The sequence below is a fragment of the Danio rerio genome, chromosome 2 (genome assembly GCF_049306965.1).
Source record: "Danio rerio strain Tuebingen ecotype United States chromosome 2, GRCz12tu, whole genome shotgun sequence".
Taxonomy (NCBI): Eukaryota; Metazoa; Chordata; class Actinopteri; order Cypriniformes; family Danionidae; genus Danio; species Danio rerio.
Window position 1 is genome coordinate 48,069,994 of NC_133177.1, and position 13,882 is coordinate 48,083,875.

A 13,882-nucleotide genomic window follows, 5' to 3' on the forward strand; every position below is an offset into this window, starting at 1 on the left:
TTGGCTTATCATGAAGTGTTTTTTTTCTGTCTAATTTAAAGAAGCTGCAGTAGAGACTCTTTCTCTATTGGGGACAGTTCGGGACTACAGCCAGGCCAGTTAAGTACCTGTATTCTCTTCCTCCGCAGGTTTTCTTACTTAGATTTTTTTTGTCTTGGTTTTAGTCCAGATATCTAACACTTTTTAAAACAAGAAGCATTATCTAAACAAGCAAACAAAGTTTGTCTTGTTTAAGAAATATTCTCAAAATTAAACTAGTTTTTCCTAAAAACAAGCAACATAATCTGCCAGTGGGGTAAGCAAATCAATCAAGTTTTTCCTTTTAACATATGATTATTTTGCTTACCTCATTGGCAGATTATTTTGCTTGTTTTAGGAAAAAACTCACTTAATTTTGCCATATTATTTCTTAAAACAAGGCAGAATTGTTCACTTGTCTCATAGATGCTTTTTATTTAAGAATTTTTAGATATTTGAATTAGAAACGACACAAAAAATCTAAGAAAAGCATTTTTCGCAGTGTATTTATTAAAACAAGGCCTCATTTGCATATGGAAACTTAACATCATCTGTGTTTCTTTCTTATTCATATGGCATTGTCTTAAAAAGCTCCTCTCCAAGTTTAACAAAACAAAACAACAACACACTAAAGGTGCATTGACGTGTGGCAGTACATGAGGCTGTGTGTGATCCAGGGTTTAGTGTTCACCTTGAGTCTAGTTGGGTTTTCCAGTGGGTGTCAGAGGGTCATTAATCAGAAGCACAGAGAGATCAATAAACCTGATCATTAGTCTCATCAGCTGCTAACGGTGAGCTGAGATCATCTGATTCGCCTACAGATCTGGCACTTCACCCGGGAGAAACTGTTTAGTGTCATGTTTCGTGGGTTTCGTGCTGCGAAGAGAAGCAAAAATGTGTTGGGGGATTTTACAAATGAAATGTTGTAGTGTCATTTGATATACTATAATATATATAATTCATTTTTAGATTATTTACATTCACACATGCCTAACTAGTACTACATTTTGAAAACGTAGTAGTTTTGTTGTGTGCTTTTGTTTGTTTTTGTTTAAATCTGTGGATCATATATGAACAAAAATCCAACATCAAAACAATTCAAGTTTAGTACAGCCAATTTTTTTTTCTGAGCCCAAAGAATGACATTCATTTTTACCATTATTTACAGAAGACAACTAATAAAATGACTTATAGTCAAACAACTAAAGACTTCAGATGCAAAATCCCCAAATGCAATCAGAAATTTTCCTTTAAAATGCTTATTTTTCTCATGTTCGTTTATTTTACTTTAAAGGCAATGAAAACAACCCATTCATTGCCATAAAAGTGAAATACCGGATCGAAAATACTAATTTTAGAAGAAAATTAAAAATACATATGAAATCAACATTTACAATGTTTATTTTGCCAGCGCATATTGTTATTGTTTAGGAAAAATTCATCTGAGCAAATTAATCTACTGAAAAAAAGTTTTGATAATCTTCAATCAAAAATCTGAGCATTTGGTTCTGCATTTAGTGTAGTGGTTCTTCTTTGTTGACTTCAGTTTGATGGCTTCAACCACAATATTCTTAAACACGCTCCTTTTATTATTAGTTTGTTATGGGGCAAAATGAAGCCCCACCCCGTACTTAGTCGCATTGTCATATAATTTGTCCAATCAATCCTGTCTTACCCATTTATTATTTGAAAATATAATAAAATAAGGCTGTCCAAATGTCCTCCAAATCTGTGAATATTTTCCTTCTGTCATCTGAAATGAAGGCTTATATTCATAGGACATTTTCAATTTAATAGTGGTTGTGCGACCTGTTTGCTTGCTTTCAGTTTACAGTGACATGTTACATGCTTTGACGTCAGTGATGCCAAATGTTGCTTGTGAAGTGTGTTGTTGACGTCAAACCTTTTGCAATGAATCTTGCCGTGTTTCAGTTGTAAGTGACCCAGTGCAAGGGAAGATCTGCATTTTGGTACAATGTGTTCCACAGAACAATAAAAGCCTTTGAGAATCTAAATCATTAGTTAAGGAACATGAAAACAATGTTTTCTAGTAAACTGATCACAGGTTAATGCTGTTTCAAACTGGGAGAAAGGAACAGCTTCTTTCTTGGTTCTCATTTCTATAGAAGTTTAAATTAACAAGTCTGCAAGTTACTCTTTCTGTTTCTGTCTTCTCTCACACTCTCTCCATGTTGACACCTGAAGGTGTGAATTATTCATTTCTTCAGGCAGATGAAGAATGGGTGGCAGAAGCACGTGATGCTCACACTCGAGCACACAAACCTACTGACACAAACACTCAAAATACAGTATGTGCTCATGGACACATATAAACATACACCACCATTAGAAAGTCAGCAATATTTAATGATGTTATACAGCAAGCAGTCATTAAAGGGATAGTTCAGCCAAAAACTAAATCCTCCAGTTATTTCAAACCTGATTGAATTTCTTTCCTCTTGTTAGAAAAAAAAGATGATGTTCTGAGGAATATTGGAAACTGTAAATTGACTTTCATAGTGTTTTTTTTCTTACTATGGAAGTCATTGGATACCGGTTTCTACATTTTTCAGAGTACCTCCTTTTTTGTTTAGTAGAAAGAAAAATAAACTCATAAAGGTTTAGAACCACTTGATGGACAGTAAATTAGTAAATTTAAGTTTTTTGTGTGAACTGCCCCTTTAAACTTATTAAATCCGACCATAAATACATGATATTTGATGGACCCTTTTCATGAGAATGTTATGATGCATTTAACATTCATTGGCACTTTAAATCCTTGAACGTTTTTAATATATATTTTTTATTGTAGAAACATTTTTATGTATTAATGTATGTATGATATAATCTTTGCATCAAATGGCAAAAAAATTACCGCTTGTGCGAGACTTTTGTAATGCAGAGTGCATGGGGCAGGACAGTAAATTTGGTGTTATTCTCTCTTCTGGCTGCCGTTATCAGTCTCGCATAATTTTTTTTCCTTTTTCTTGATGTCTTGAAAACACCATTGTGGAGTTTTTCTTTTATTACTTCATCAAATAGGACTGTAAAAATATTTTTGTACTCTACCATTGACTGTTCTATAAGTTTACCCAAATATGCACCTTCTGCTAGTGAGAATCCTGGAAATGTGAAAAATCCAAATATGCAAACACTCAAAATTATCTTTCACACATCGCTCAGAAAGTTCCTTCGAAAGGGTAAAAATGCCATAATATGTTTGCAGATATTTAAGAAACATGCCAAGTAAACATTCTTGTTTATCTGAAAAGCAATCCTAAAGATATTCTGCTTTGAAAATCTGCATTATGTGCTGAAACGTTGTCTTTGTTTTGGTTTTTTTTTAACTCGCCCAATGCAATTTAGCCAATTATATTTTAGCACCCAGGGTTGCCTTGCTGGAAAAAATAATATTTCAGTCATTCAGTCAGAAAGGCTCTTAAAGTGTTTGTCCGTGACTGAAATGCGACCTCCGACAGTAGCACGCTCCAAAATGAGACGCAGTTTCAGAGTTCCACACGAGGTTGTTAATTAGCAAATAATATAAATATTATGAATGTAAACATTAGGTGAGCAGGTTACATTGTAACCTTGTGTTCTAACAACACTACGTGAGGGGATATGCAGTGATGAGCATTTTGACTGTTTGCACCAGACACAACACAAATTTAAATACAGCCATTCAGCAGCACAGAATAGTGCACTCACTGCACTCTAACAAAGTCATAAGGTTATAATTGAATTAATGCATATTAATCATCTTTAACATTATTAAATGTACATGCTTAATGAGGTACATCTGAGGTAAACTATCTGCTCCTGCTTTCAGTAGTATGGCAATACATGTCATGTGAAATAGCATTTAAACTCACATTATAAGCATTTAACACTGAATAAAGCACATGAGCTGTACCTGAGGTGATCACAGTTTGTTGTGTTGTTCAGCTGCAAGAAATAAAATAGAAATTTCAGGTTTTGGTTTGAACAAAAGCTCTTTTAATATGAAAAAAAAAAATCCTTTTATCGCGTGCCGTTGCTTTTATTTAAAATATGACTTAAATCAGCCCTAAATCAGCCTTTAGGCTCAAAAGTCAGGCACACTCTCGTTGGTGTCAACGGTTTAATCACTTGGTGTGAAACTTACATATTGCACCTTTAAATGTTTTTTAAAAAAAACTGCACTACTACTGAGCTACAGTAAGTAAACACACATTTGATAACAAACACAAAAAATAAGCATTTAACAGCTGATAGCGATATGGCCAATATATCGTGCCAATTCACGGATCACTAAGAACGTTGATTTTTATTTGAAAGTCATATGATATATTAATAGTGCAAGCAGTGCTCATGATAGCAACATTAAGCAGGTGTTTTGTTTTGCTCCACAGGTGAGTCGTGTGTTGAAACCCGGAGGACGCTTCATCTCCGTCACATTTGCACAGCCACATTTCCGCAAGAGACTCTACGCTCGAGCGGAGTATGACTGGTCCATAAAGCATTATCACTACGGTAGCAACTTCCACTACTTCCTGTATGTTATGACCAAAGGGGAGAAGCTTAGCACAGAGGATGCCGCCCTGGAGAGAAGATTGGTCGAGGAAGCAGAGGCTCCGCCCATCTATGTAAGATTTCAAGAAGCAGATTCTGAGGACTTCCTGAATAACATTGGATTATAGGTACTCAGAAAGAATCTGTTACTTAAAAGACTGCTGAAAGTTGTACAGATGTTTCTTTTTATAGTCCAAACAAACAATTTATCCAAAAATTATCTTTTAGGGTGCTTTCATATCTGTAGTTTGCTTCATTTGGTCCGGACCAAGCGCAATAAATGATACATTGTTGCATTTTCTGCCGTCTTTGGGTCGTTTTCACACCACACTGCTGGCTTTGGTCCGAACCAGTTGAAACGAACCAAACGCAGTCATCTGACAAAATCCACATCTCTCATAGGCCAGATGTTGTTTAACATATTTCCTAAACTGATTATTGATTGGTTAGAATTCACAAGCGGGAAAATGCCAACAAACTCCCACAAGTAAACAAAACCGGCAGACACAAAATGTCGTTTTTATTCTGGAGGGACGACTGCACTGACTAATTGTATGCCTGCTTTAGACAAACTATACATTTCGAGAATGAAGCGTGGCTGCGGCTGGAAAACAGTGTTTTAATGCATCGCTTGTATCTTCAGGAGGAGACGTGAATTAACTTAGCTAAACTGCGACATGGTCATCTTGCGGAAATATTACCAACGATCCATCAGGTAATGTATTCCCCTCTCTCTCTCTGTTGGTAAAGCGCTGTCAACTAATATTTTTCCTCCATATCGCACAGAGCATTGGCCTACGGCAGCTGGATTAGTCCAAAAGGCGCAGTACTTTTTACGATTGGACCTGTTTTAGTACGAATCAAATTCTCACCACAAACGAACCGCTCCAGGGTTTGTTTGAAAGTGTACCGAGACCACCTCTTGAAGCTGGTCTCGGTATGCTTATTTGGTCCGCTTTTGGTGCGCACTCGAGTACGATTGCTGCATTCTCACCTGCCCAAACGAACCGCACCAAAAGGGAAAACAAACTTGTGCGATTCAAACAAACTAAATAAGGCAGGTGTGAAAGCACCCTTATTTACTCTCAAATTGTCCCAAATTTATCTGATTTTATTTTCTCGTTGGAATAAAACTTTTTTCTTACGTTTCTTTTTTTTTTTAACCCTTTCATGCATGAGTTTTAAATACTCCAGCTGACCCTCCTGCGTAATTTTTCATTTTGCAACCATTACCATAGATCTATACTCTAGATATTGCATACGGACCCTGAGCATGTGTCAATAATACTGCCGTCATATTTGCACAGTGCTCTCAGTACAAAAGTCACTCAACCGCACTAAATCAAGACTAAAGCCAGTGTGAAGATACTGGAATTTAGCGCTTTGTATGGGTGCAGTAACAAGCAAACAAAGAAAACAAAGCACAAAGGCAGAATATTTCATAGGTAAGATTTCTTTTTTTACGATTTTGTACGTTACGAACGTTATTGATGACAATACAGTCACTTACTGCCCTTACCATAAGGCAAAGTAGCACCAACTTGCACTAAATTCTAGGCTTATCCTAGTTTTGTTGAGTGAAATCAGTAAATAACGTAAACAAAATATCCAAACTCTGTCCTAGAGGGCCGGTGTCCTGTACAGTTTAGCTCCAACCCTAATTGAACACACCTGAACCAGCTAATCAATCTCTGACTAGATATACTAGAAACTTCCTGCAGGTGTTTTGAAGCAAGTTAGAGCTAAACTCAGCAGGACACCGGCCCTCCAGGACCGAGTTTGGACATGCCTGTATTACAACAATATGCTGCGGTGCTAGAAACTTTTATTATTGTTTGCTAGGTGAAGTAACGGCTAGATTTTGAAGTAACTTATAATGTGCCTGATAACACAACAGTGCCTGTGCCTCAATGTGCATACTGTCCAGCCTAAAGTATTAGATATTACATGTGTTATATACCATTTAGATCAGAACGATGGATGTGCACATTGAGACGCAGATATATCAATGGTTTAAGTGAATCATTTATAACGCAGATGCATTCACAAATGAAATGCTCCCTCCGTTAGAGTTAGGACGTGGATTAGATCAAATTTAAAATCGATTGCATTCTAAAGTTCTCATGGTGATGCGTCAAGTTAATCACATCACCCAACAGCCCCAATTATCTATTCATATGTCATATTTTGTTTCATTCTGCCCTTTTCTGTAAATTATATTGTGAAATTTCTGATACTCCGATTCCCCAATATGTGATAGAATTGATATTTTGTCTTTTAAACATCTTAATAATGATCGTATTATTTGTTATTTGATGGGTAATGTGCACTATCGTTGTTGCCAGACGGAATATAGCTGAAGTTAATGAGAAGTATTTATATTATTTATTAAATTAGATAGCTAGATTGGATACAGCTGAGGATACTCAAGTCAATATAGCATAATCTAATAAAAGATATATTGTTATTAGATTATGCTATATTGACGTTAATATCCACAGCTCTATCTCGTCTAAGACTTCACCTGCTCCGGTCAAGTTCAGATGAGATACAGCTCAGGATACTCGCATCAATACAAAATAATTTTTGTGGCACTGTACAACAAATGATATTTTTACATTACCGTGAGGTAGGGACATGCATGTATTTTACAAACCTTAAATGGTGTGTTTGTCAGTGCCAATAGACTTATGGTTAAGTGCGCCGACATGGCGACCCCAGTTTGATTGCCGGCTCGAGGTCCTTTGTCAACCCTTCTCCTCTCTCTGCTCCCAATACTTTCTTGTCTGTAACCTCCACTGTCCTGTACATTTAAAGGTGAAAACCCTTTAAAAATAATTATTTAAAAAAAAAGGTATGTTTTGCTTGTAGTTGTGTATTTGAATGTCTGAACCCTAAAATAAATGCTATTTGTTTGAAAGCGCTGATAAATCGTGATTTATGACAAGCGATGCATTACTTTGTGCCTCAACGTGTGCCATCAGATTTGAAATTTAGCAGTTGACGACGTGCGCTCTGAACGTTCTAATCACACTTCAGGGACCAGCCAAGGTTGATCACACCGGTGTGATTGTATGTGGAAAAGGGTTATCTCTATTCACTTTCACCTTCCTTTATGTACCAGTCAAGAAAAAAAGCCCAAAATGACATAGAGGTGAGGAAATAACGACAACATTTTCATTTGTGAGGTGGACAAAAGCAAGAAATCAACAAAGAATCACTCTGCGAGATATTAAAGAAGCTATTTCAGATGTGCTCATATTTTTTTACCCAGAGCAGTTTTCTGTAAATCTTTGACTTTTATGCCACACATGAGTTTTTTCAGTACTTTGACCTGGACCAGCTATAAGCTTTTAAACAATTTCTTTTATACTTCTTGTCTTTTTGCTTTTTTGGGACACTTTCATGTGAGGTTTTACTCTGTATCTTCTGCATTCCCTCTTTCTGGCCTATTTCTCTGTGCGATTGTGTTGATGGGTATGACAAGGTTGAGTGCTTGACATCAGCACACTTGTGCAGAGACAAATCTGTCACAAACGCTTCTCAAACAACAAATAAACAGACCGACAGAAAACAAACAGCTCTGCTGTGTGCCAGAATATGACAGACGTGTGTGTGTGCTTGTGCTCCTTTGGATGAGGAATAGCTGCAGTGAATCGGAGTAGGCCATTAATAAACCAGAAATCATTTATTTTTAATTTAGCTCTGGAATTTAATTACAGTCTATTTTTAAAACTTGAGGAAGGTGCCTGGCTTTCGGCACAGCTTCCTGTGTGCCAATGTGAGTGAGCATAGATTGAAATGTTACACTGTGATTTTTGTAGTAAATAGAGGGAGGCTATTTCTTGATGCAGGAGAGCCCAAAATGCGTTGAAACCAGTTGTGTTGTGAGTGTGTTATGGTTACCATGACATTGCTATGTGGTCAAGGTGTTATGAGTTCTTTTTAGAATGTTGCCAGGTGGTTGCTAAGAGTGGTTTATAATTGGTTTCGTTACAACACACTGCTCCAATATGTATCATGAGATATGACCTGCTTGCTTCAAAAGTAACATCACACCTCTACTTAAAAAAACTGCAAAATTTGAGTTCATGTGGGATGAGTTATGATGAGTTACCCAAGTTAATTCTAAAGCCATTTAAGCCCTAATGTGGCCCTATTCTGTGTTTTTTTAGGTATCACATTTAAAGTGGAATAGCTGTTTGTTTATGTTAAGGTTTGGCAAAGTTTCAAATAATAAAGTGCATGGCAAATGGAGCTGCAGCCTCCTAAAGAAAGAACTGTCATCTTCAGTACTTCCAGTTTTACTTCTGCACAAACAGTTGACAGTAAAATTCTTTAGTTTTAGCAATACTGTATCTTTGCCTGACTCAAATTGATGTGGTAAAACCGACCCTATCTTTACTCAAAACCTCAAAAACATTGCTACTCAGGAGTGAGTGGATTTGATAAACCACATGTTGGGCAAAACCCCACTCTTTCCTCTCTATATGCACCAGACACTTCATCATAAACACACTAAAACACATTATGAAAACAGAATAGATGTCACCTTTTTTTTTAAAGTACATTAGACTGTATAACTGTAGATTAAGTATGTATGCTTGACAGCTATGCTGTTCACCCTACACTCAGAGTTAAAGGTACAAAACCTGTCACTGGGGTGGTACCTTTTTTTCGAAAGGTATGCTTTTGTACCTTACAGGTCAACACTTGTACCTTAAAGGTGCAAATTAATTCCTAAAGGTTATGAATGTCTACCTTATAGTACCTTAAAGGCACAAAAGTGTAACCTTAAGGTACAAATGTTCACCTGTAAGGAACAAAAGTGCTCCTTTAAAAAAAAAGGTACCACCCTGATTTTGAACCTTTATTTACAATATGAGAGTGTACTCCTTTTGATTGTAATGTAATAAAGCACTTTTGGTAAAGCTACTTTAGAACAACATTTATTATGAAAAGTGATATACACTCACTGGCCACTTTATTAGGTACACCTGTCCAACTGCTCATTAATGGAAATTTCTAACCAACTAATCACATGGCAGCAACTCAACGCATTTGGGCATGTTGATCTACTTGAAACTGCTGATCAACTGGGATTTTTACTCTCAACCATCTCTAGGGTTTACAGAAAATGGTGCAAAAAAAGAGAAAATATCCAGTGAGCGGCAGTTCTGCGAGCAAAAATGCCTTGTTGGTACCAGAGGTCAGAGGAGAATGGCCAGACTGGTACAAGCTGATAGAAAGACAATAGTAACTTAAATAACCACTCATTACAACCGAGAAATACAGAAGAGCATCTCTGAATGCACAGCACGAGGCAGAATCTTGCATTGAACCTTGAGGCAGATGGGCTACAGCAGCAGAAGACCAAACGTTGCCTGGTCTGAGTCTCGATTTCTGCTGACACATTCGGATGGTAGGGTCAGAATTTGGCGTTAACAACATGAAAGCATGGATTCATCCTGCCTTGTGTCAACCGTTCAGGCTGGTAGTGGTGTAATGGTGGGGGGGACATTTTCTTGACACACTTTGGACCCATTAGTACCCAGTGAGCATCGTGTCAACTTGAGTATTGTTGCTGACCATGTGCATCCATTTATGACCACAGTGTACCCATTATCTGATGGCTACTTCCAGCAGGACACGCCATGTCATAAAGCGTGAATAATCACAGACTGGTTTCTAAAACATGACAATGAGTTCACTGTACTCAGATGGCTTCCACAGTCACCAGAACTCAATCCAATGGAGCACCTTTGGGATGTAGTGGAATGGGAGATTCGCATCATGGATGTGTAGCCAAGAAATCTGCAGTAACTGCGTGATGCTATCGTGCCAATATGAACCAAAATCTCTGAGGAATATTTTCAGTACCTTGTTCAATCTATCCCATGAAGGATTAAGGCAGTTATAAAGGCAAAAGGGAGACCAGCTCGGTACTAGTACTGTGTACCTGATAAAGTGGCCAGTGAGTGTACAAATAAGCTTGAATAAAATCAAACTGTTCTGATCACTGTGTACAAATGCTGTAAAACCTCCTGAGCTGTAATTCAGGTATATGCTGTTATCAGTAGACCAGTGACACTCACAACAGACAGAGCCATCTGACCAATCAAAGTAGGTTAGGCTGTCAGAAAGGCGGGGTTTAGAGACAAATGTTTTGCACAAGGCGAGGCAGTGGCGCAGTAGGTAGTGCTGTCGCCTCACAGCAAGAAGGTCGCTGGTTCAAGCCTCGGCTTAGTTGGCGTTTCTGTGTGGAGTTTGCATGTTCTCCCTGCGTTCACGTGGGTTTCCTCCGAGTGCTCCGGTTTCCCTCACAGTCCAAAGACATGCGGTACTGGTGAATTGGGTAGGCTAAATTGTCTGTAGTGTATGAGTGTGTGTGTGGATGTTTCCCAGAGATGGGTTGCGGCTGGAAGTCATCCGCTGCGTAAAAACTTGCTGGATAAGTTGGCGATTCATTCCGCTGTGGCGACCCCGGATTAATAAAGGGACTAAGCCGACAAGAAAATAAATGAATGAATGAATGAATGTTTTGCACAAGAGGCTGAACTGCAGTGTGCATTATGAAAACATTTAAGTTTTTTTGATCTTGGATGGAAACTATTATAGAAGACTCCCAAAAACAACTAGTAAACTTAATGGGGCACTTTATCCATTTATAAAAGTAATGCTGAGCATGCACCAGTTAATAGCAGAGGTTGATCTAACAGTAGCAGTTTCATGAGGAGTTAATCGTGTCCAGATTGAATGTGTTGTCTGTGAAAGCTGATGATGTAGTCACAGGTCTTTCCCCTTCACTGAAGCTCTAAGCACTGACGTCAGGGTTGAGAAGGTATCAGATGGCCACTGGTATCAAGTGAGCCGCAGGTATCAGGTGTAGATTTATACTGTGATCGTATCCTCATGCCATGCTGTGTAATGCTTCTCCAGGAACCTAGTGCTGCCTAAACACCATAAAGCTGCCGCAGGGAACTGGAGACTCTGATTAGCCTAATGGGAGGTTATGCTTTGTTTACCCCCCTCGTTGGGTTAACCCCGTGCAAGCGGTGCATTATATTGACATTTAAGACCCTGATATTCAATAATGTACTTCTGAATAATTGATGGAGTAATTTCAGAAGTGTACTTGTGAGGTATTTTCTGAGCTGGTGTCTTGTCTTGTCATAGAGGTGATCTGGGACAATGTTTAAATGGAAGTGCCCAAATTGAATTTTGCTTGTCATGTACAGGTTTTGTTATTCTGACAATACCAAAGCTGCCCTTGAGAGTTGAAAAAAGGTTCAAAATCTTTGAATGTTGATGGTTTTTGACAGACAGGCAGGTGGATAGATATGAGGATGGATGAATGATGGACATACAGGTACATCCATCCATAAATAAATGCTAACAAATGCTAATGGACACGTACAGATAGGTAGATGGATGGATAGACAAACAGACAGATGGACAGACTCCAGACAGACATAGATGGATGGACAGACAGACTCCAGACGAATAGATGGATAGATGGACCCCAGATAGACGGATAGAATGGATGGATGGACTCCAGATAGATGGATGGACTCAAGATGTATGGATGGAGCCCAGACAGACAGGCGGATGAATGGATGGGCCATAGATAGATGCATGGATGGATGGACCCCAGATAATTGAATGGACCCCAGACAAACAGGCAGATGATTAGATGGACCCTAGATAGATGGATGGATGGACCCCAGATAGACGAATGCATGCACGAATGAATGGACGAATAGATGGAGTCCAGAAAGACAGGCGGATGTATGGATGGACCCTAGATGGATGAACTCCAGAGAGAATGCATGAACTCTTAATAGATGGATGGAGCCCAGAAAGACAGGGGGATGGATGAATGGATGGATCGCAGATAGATGAATGGATGGATGGACTCCAGATAGATGGATGGATAAATGGATGGACTCAAGATGGATGACTGGATGGATGAATGGATGGAGCCCAGACAGAAAGGCGGATGAATAAATGGATGGACCCCAGATAGACAGATGGATGAATGAATGTACTCTAGATGGATGGATGGAACCCATGTAGATGGATGGATATATGCATGAACCTAAATGGATGGATGTACACTAGATAAATGGATGGATGAACAAATAGACTCTAGATAAATGGATGCATGGATGGAGCCCAGACAGACAGGCGGATAAATGGATGGATTCTAGATGGATTAATGGAGAGATGGACTCCAGATAGATGGATGGATGGTTGGATGGATCCCAAATAGATGGATGTATGGACTCTAGATAGACTGATGGATGAATGGATGGACACAAGATGGATCGATGGAGCCCAGACAGACAGGCTGATGAATGGATGTATGGATTGACTCCAGATAGACGGATGGAGGGACTCTAGATGGATTGATTATTCGATGGATGGATGAAGCCCAGATAGACAGGTGGATGAATGGAAGGACTCTAAATGGAAGGATGTACCTTAGATTAATTGGATAGATGAATGGACTCTATATCGATGGATGGAGTCCAGACATACTTGGTGATGGATGGATGGATGGACGGATGAATTGATGGACTCAAGATGGATGGATGGAGCCCAGATAGAAAGGCTGATGGATGGATGGATGGATGGATGGATGGATGAATAGATGGACTCAAGATGGATGGATGGAGCCCAGACAGACAGGCTGATAGATGGATGGATGGATAAATGGATGGATGGATTGACCCCAGATAGACAGATGGATGAAAGATGGACTCTAAATGGATGGATAGATCCTAGATAAATGGATAGATGAATGAATGGACTCTAGATGGATAGGATGGACCACAGACAGACAGATGATTAGATGGACAACAGATAGATGCCATAGATAGATAGACAGGCAGGCAGGCAGGCAGGCAGACAGACAGAGACAGACAAATAGTAAAAGACAGATAGATAGATCTGTCTATCCACCACTGTGTCTGTCTGTATTCTTTTCAAAACCTAGCAAAGAGAAGCCTTTGGGTCCAGATGGCGCAGTTGTTACATCTACCAGCAGGGGCTAACTGGATCAGTCTAACCTGCCAAACCTTGACCCCTTTGGTGCATCATTTTCATTAGTCACTGTTATGGCACTCACAAGGGAAAAGAAATAACATGACCCTATATTGTCATTTACCCAAGATTAAGATCTGCCTGCTACACCAAGCTCATGTTTCTGTTGGGACAACTGAGTTCCGGTGTTCATCTGTGGGGGAGGAGAGGTCAGGATACACCATTACATCATCATCATCATCCAGCAGTGGCTGCAACAACAACAACA

At 38.9% G+C, this 13,882-nt stretch overlaps 1 protein-coding gene across 3 annotated transcripts in view; it reads left to right on the forward strand.

Annotated features, from left to right (window-relative positions):
* Positions 1 to 7,408, forward strand: part of ece2a (endothelin converting enzyme 2a) — a 142,967-nt gene extending 135,559 nt beyond the window's left edge. For all 3 annotated transcript variants that reach the window (XM_009298793.5, XM_001341955.10, XM_073929735.1), the window contains one exon: positions 4,410 to 7,408. In XM_009298793.5, the coding sequence (XP_009297068.2) occupies positions 4,410 to 4,697 (288 nt within the window). In that variant the 3' untranslated portion in view covers positions 4,698 to 7,408. The remainder of the gene's footprint in view (positions 1 to 4,409) is intronic.
* The last annotated feature ends 6,474 nt before the right edge of the window (positions 7,409 to 13,882 follow it).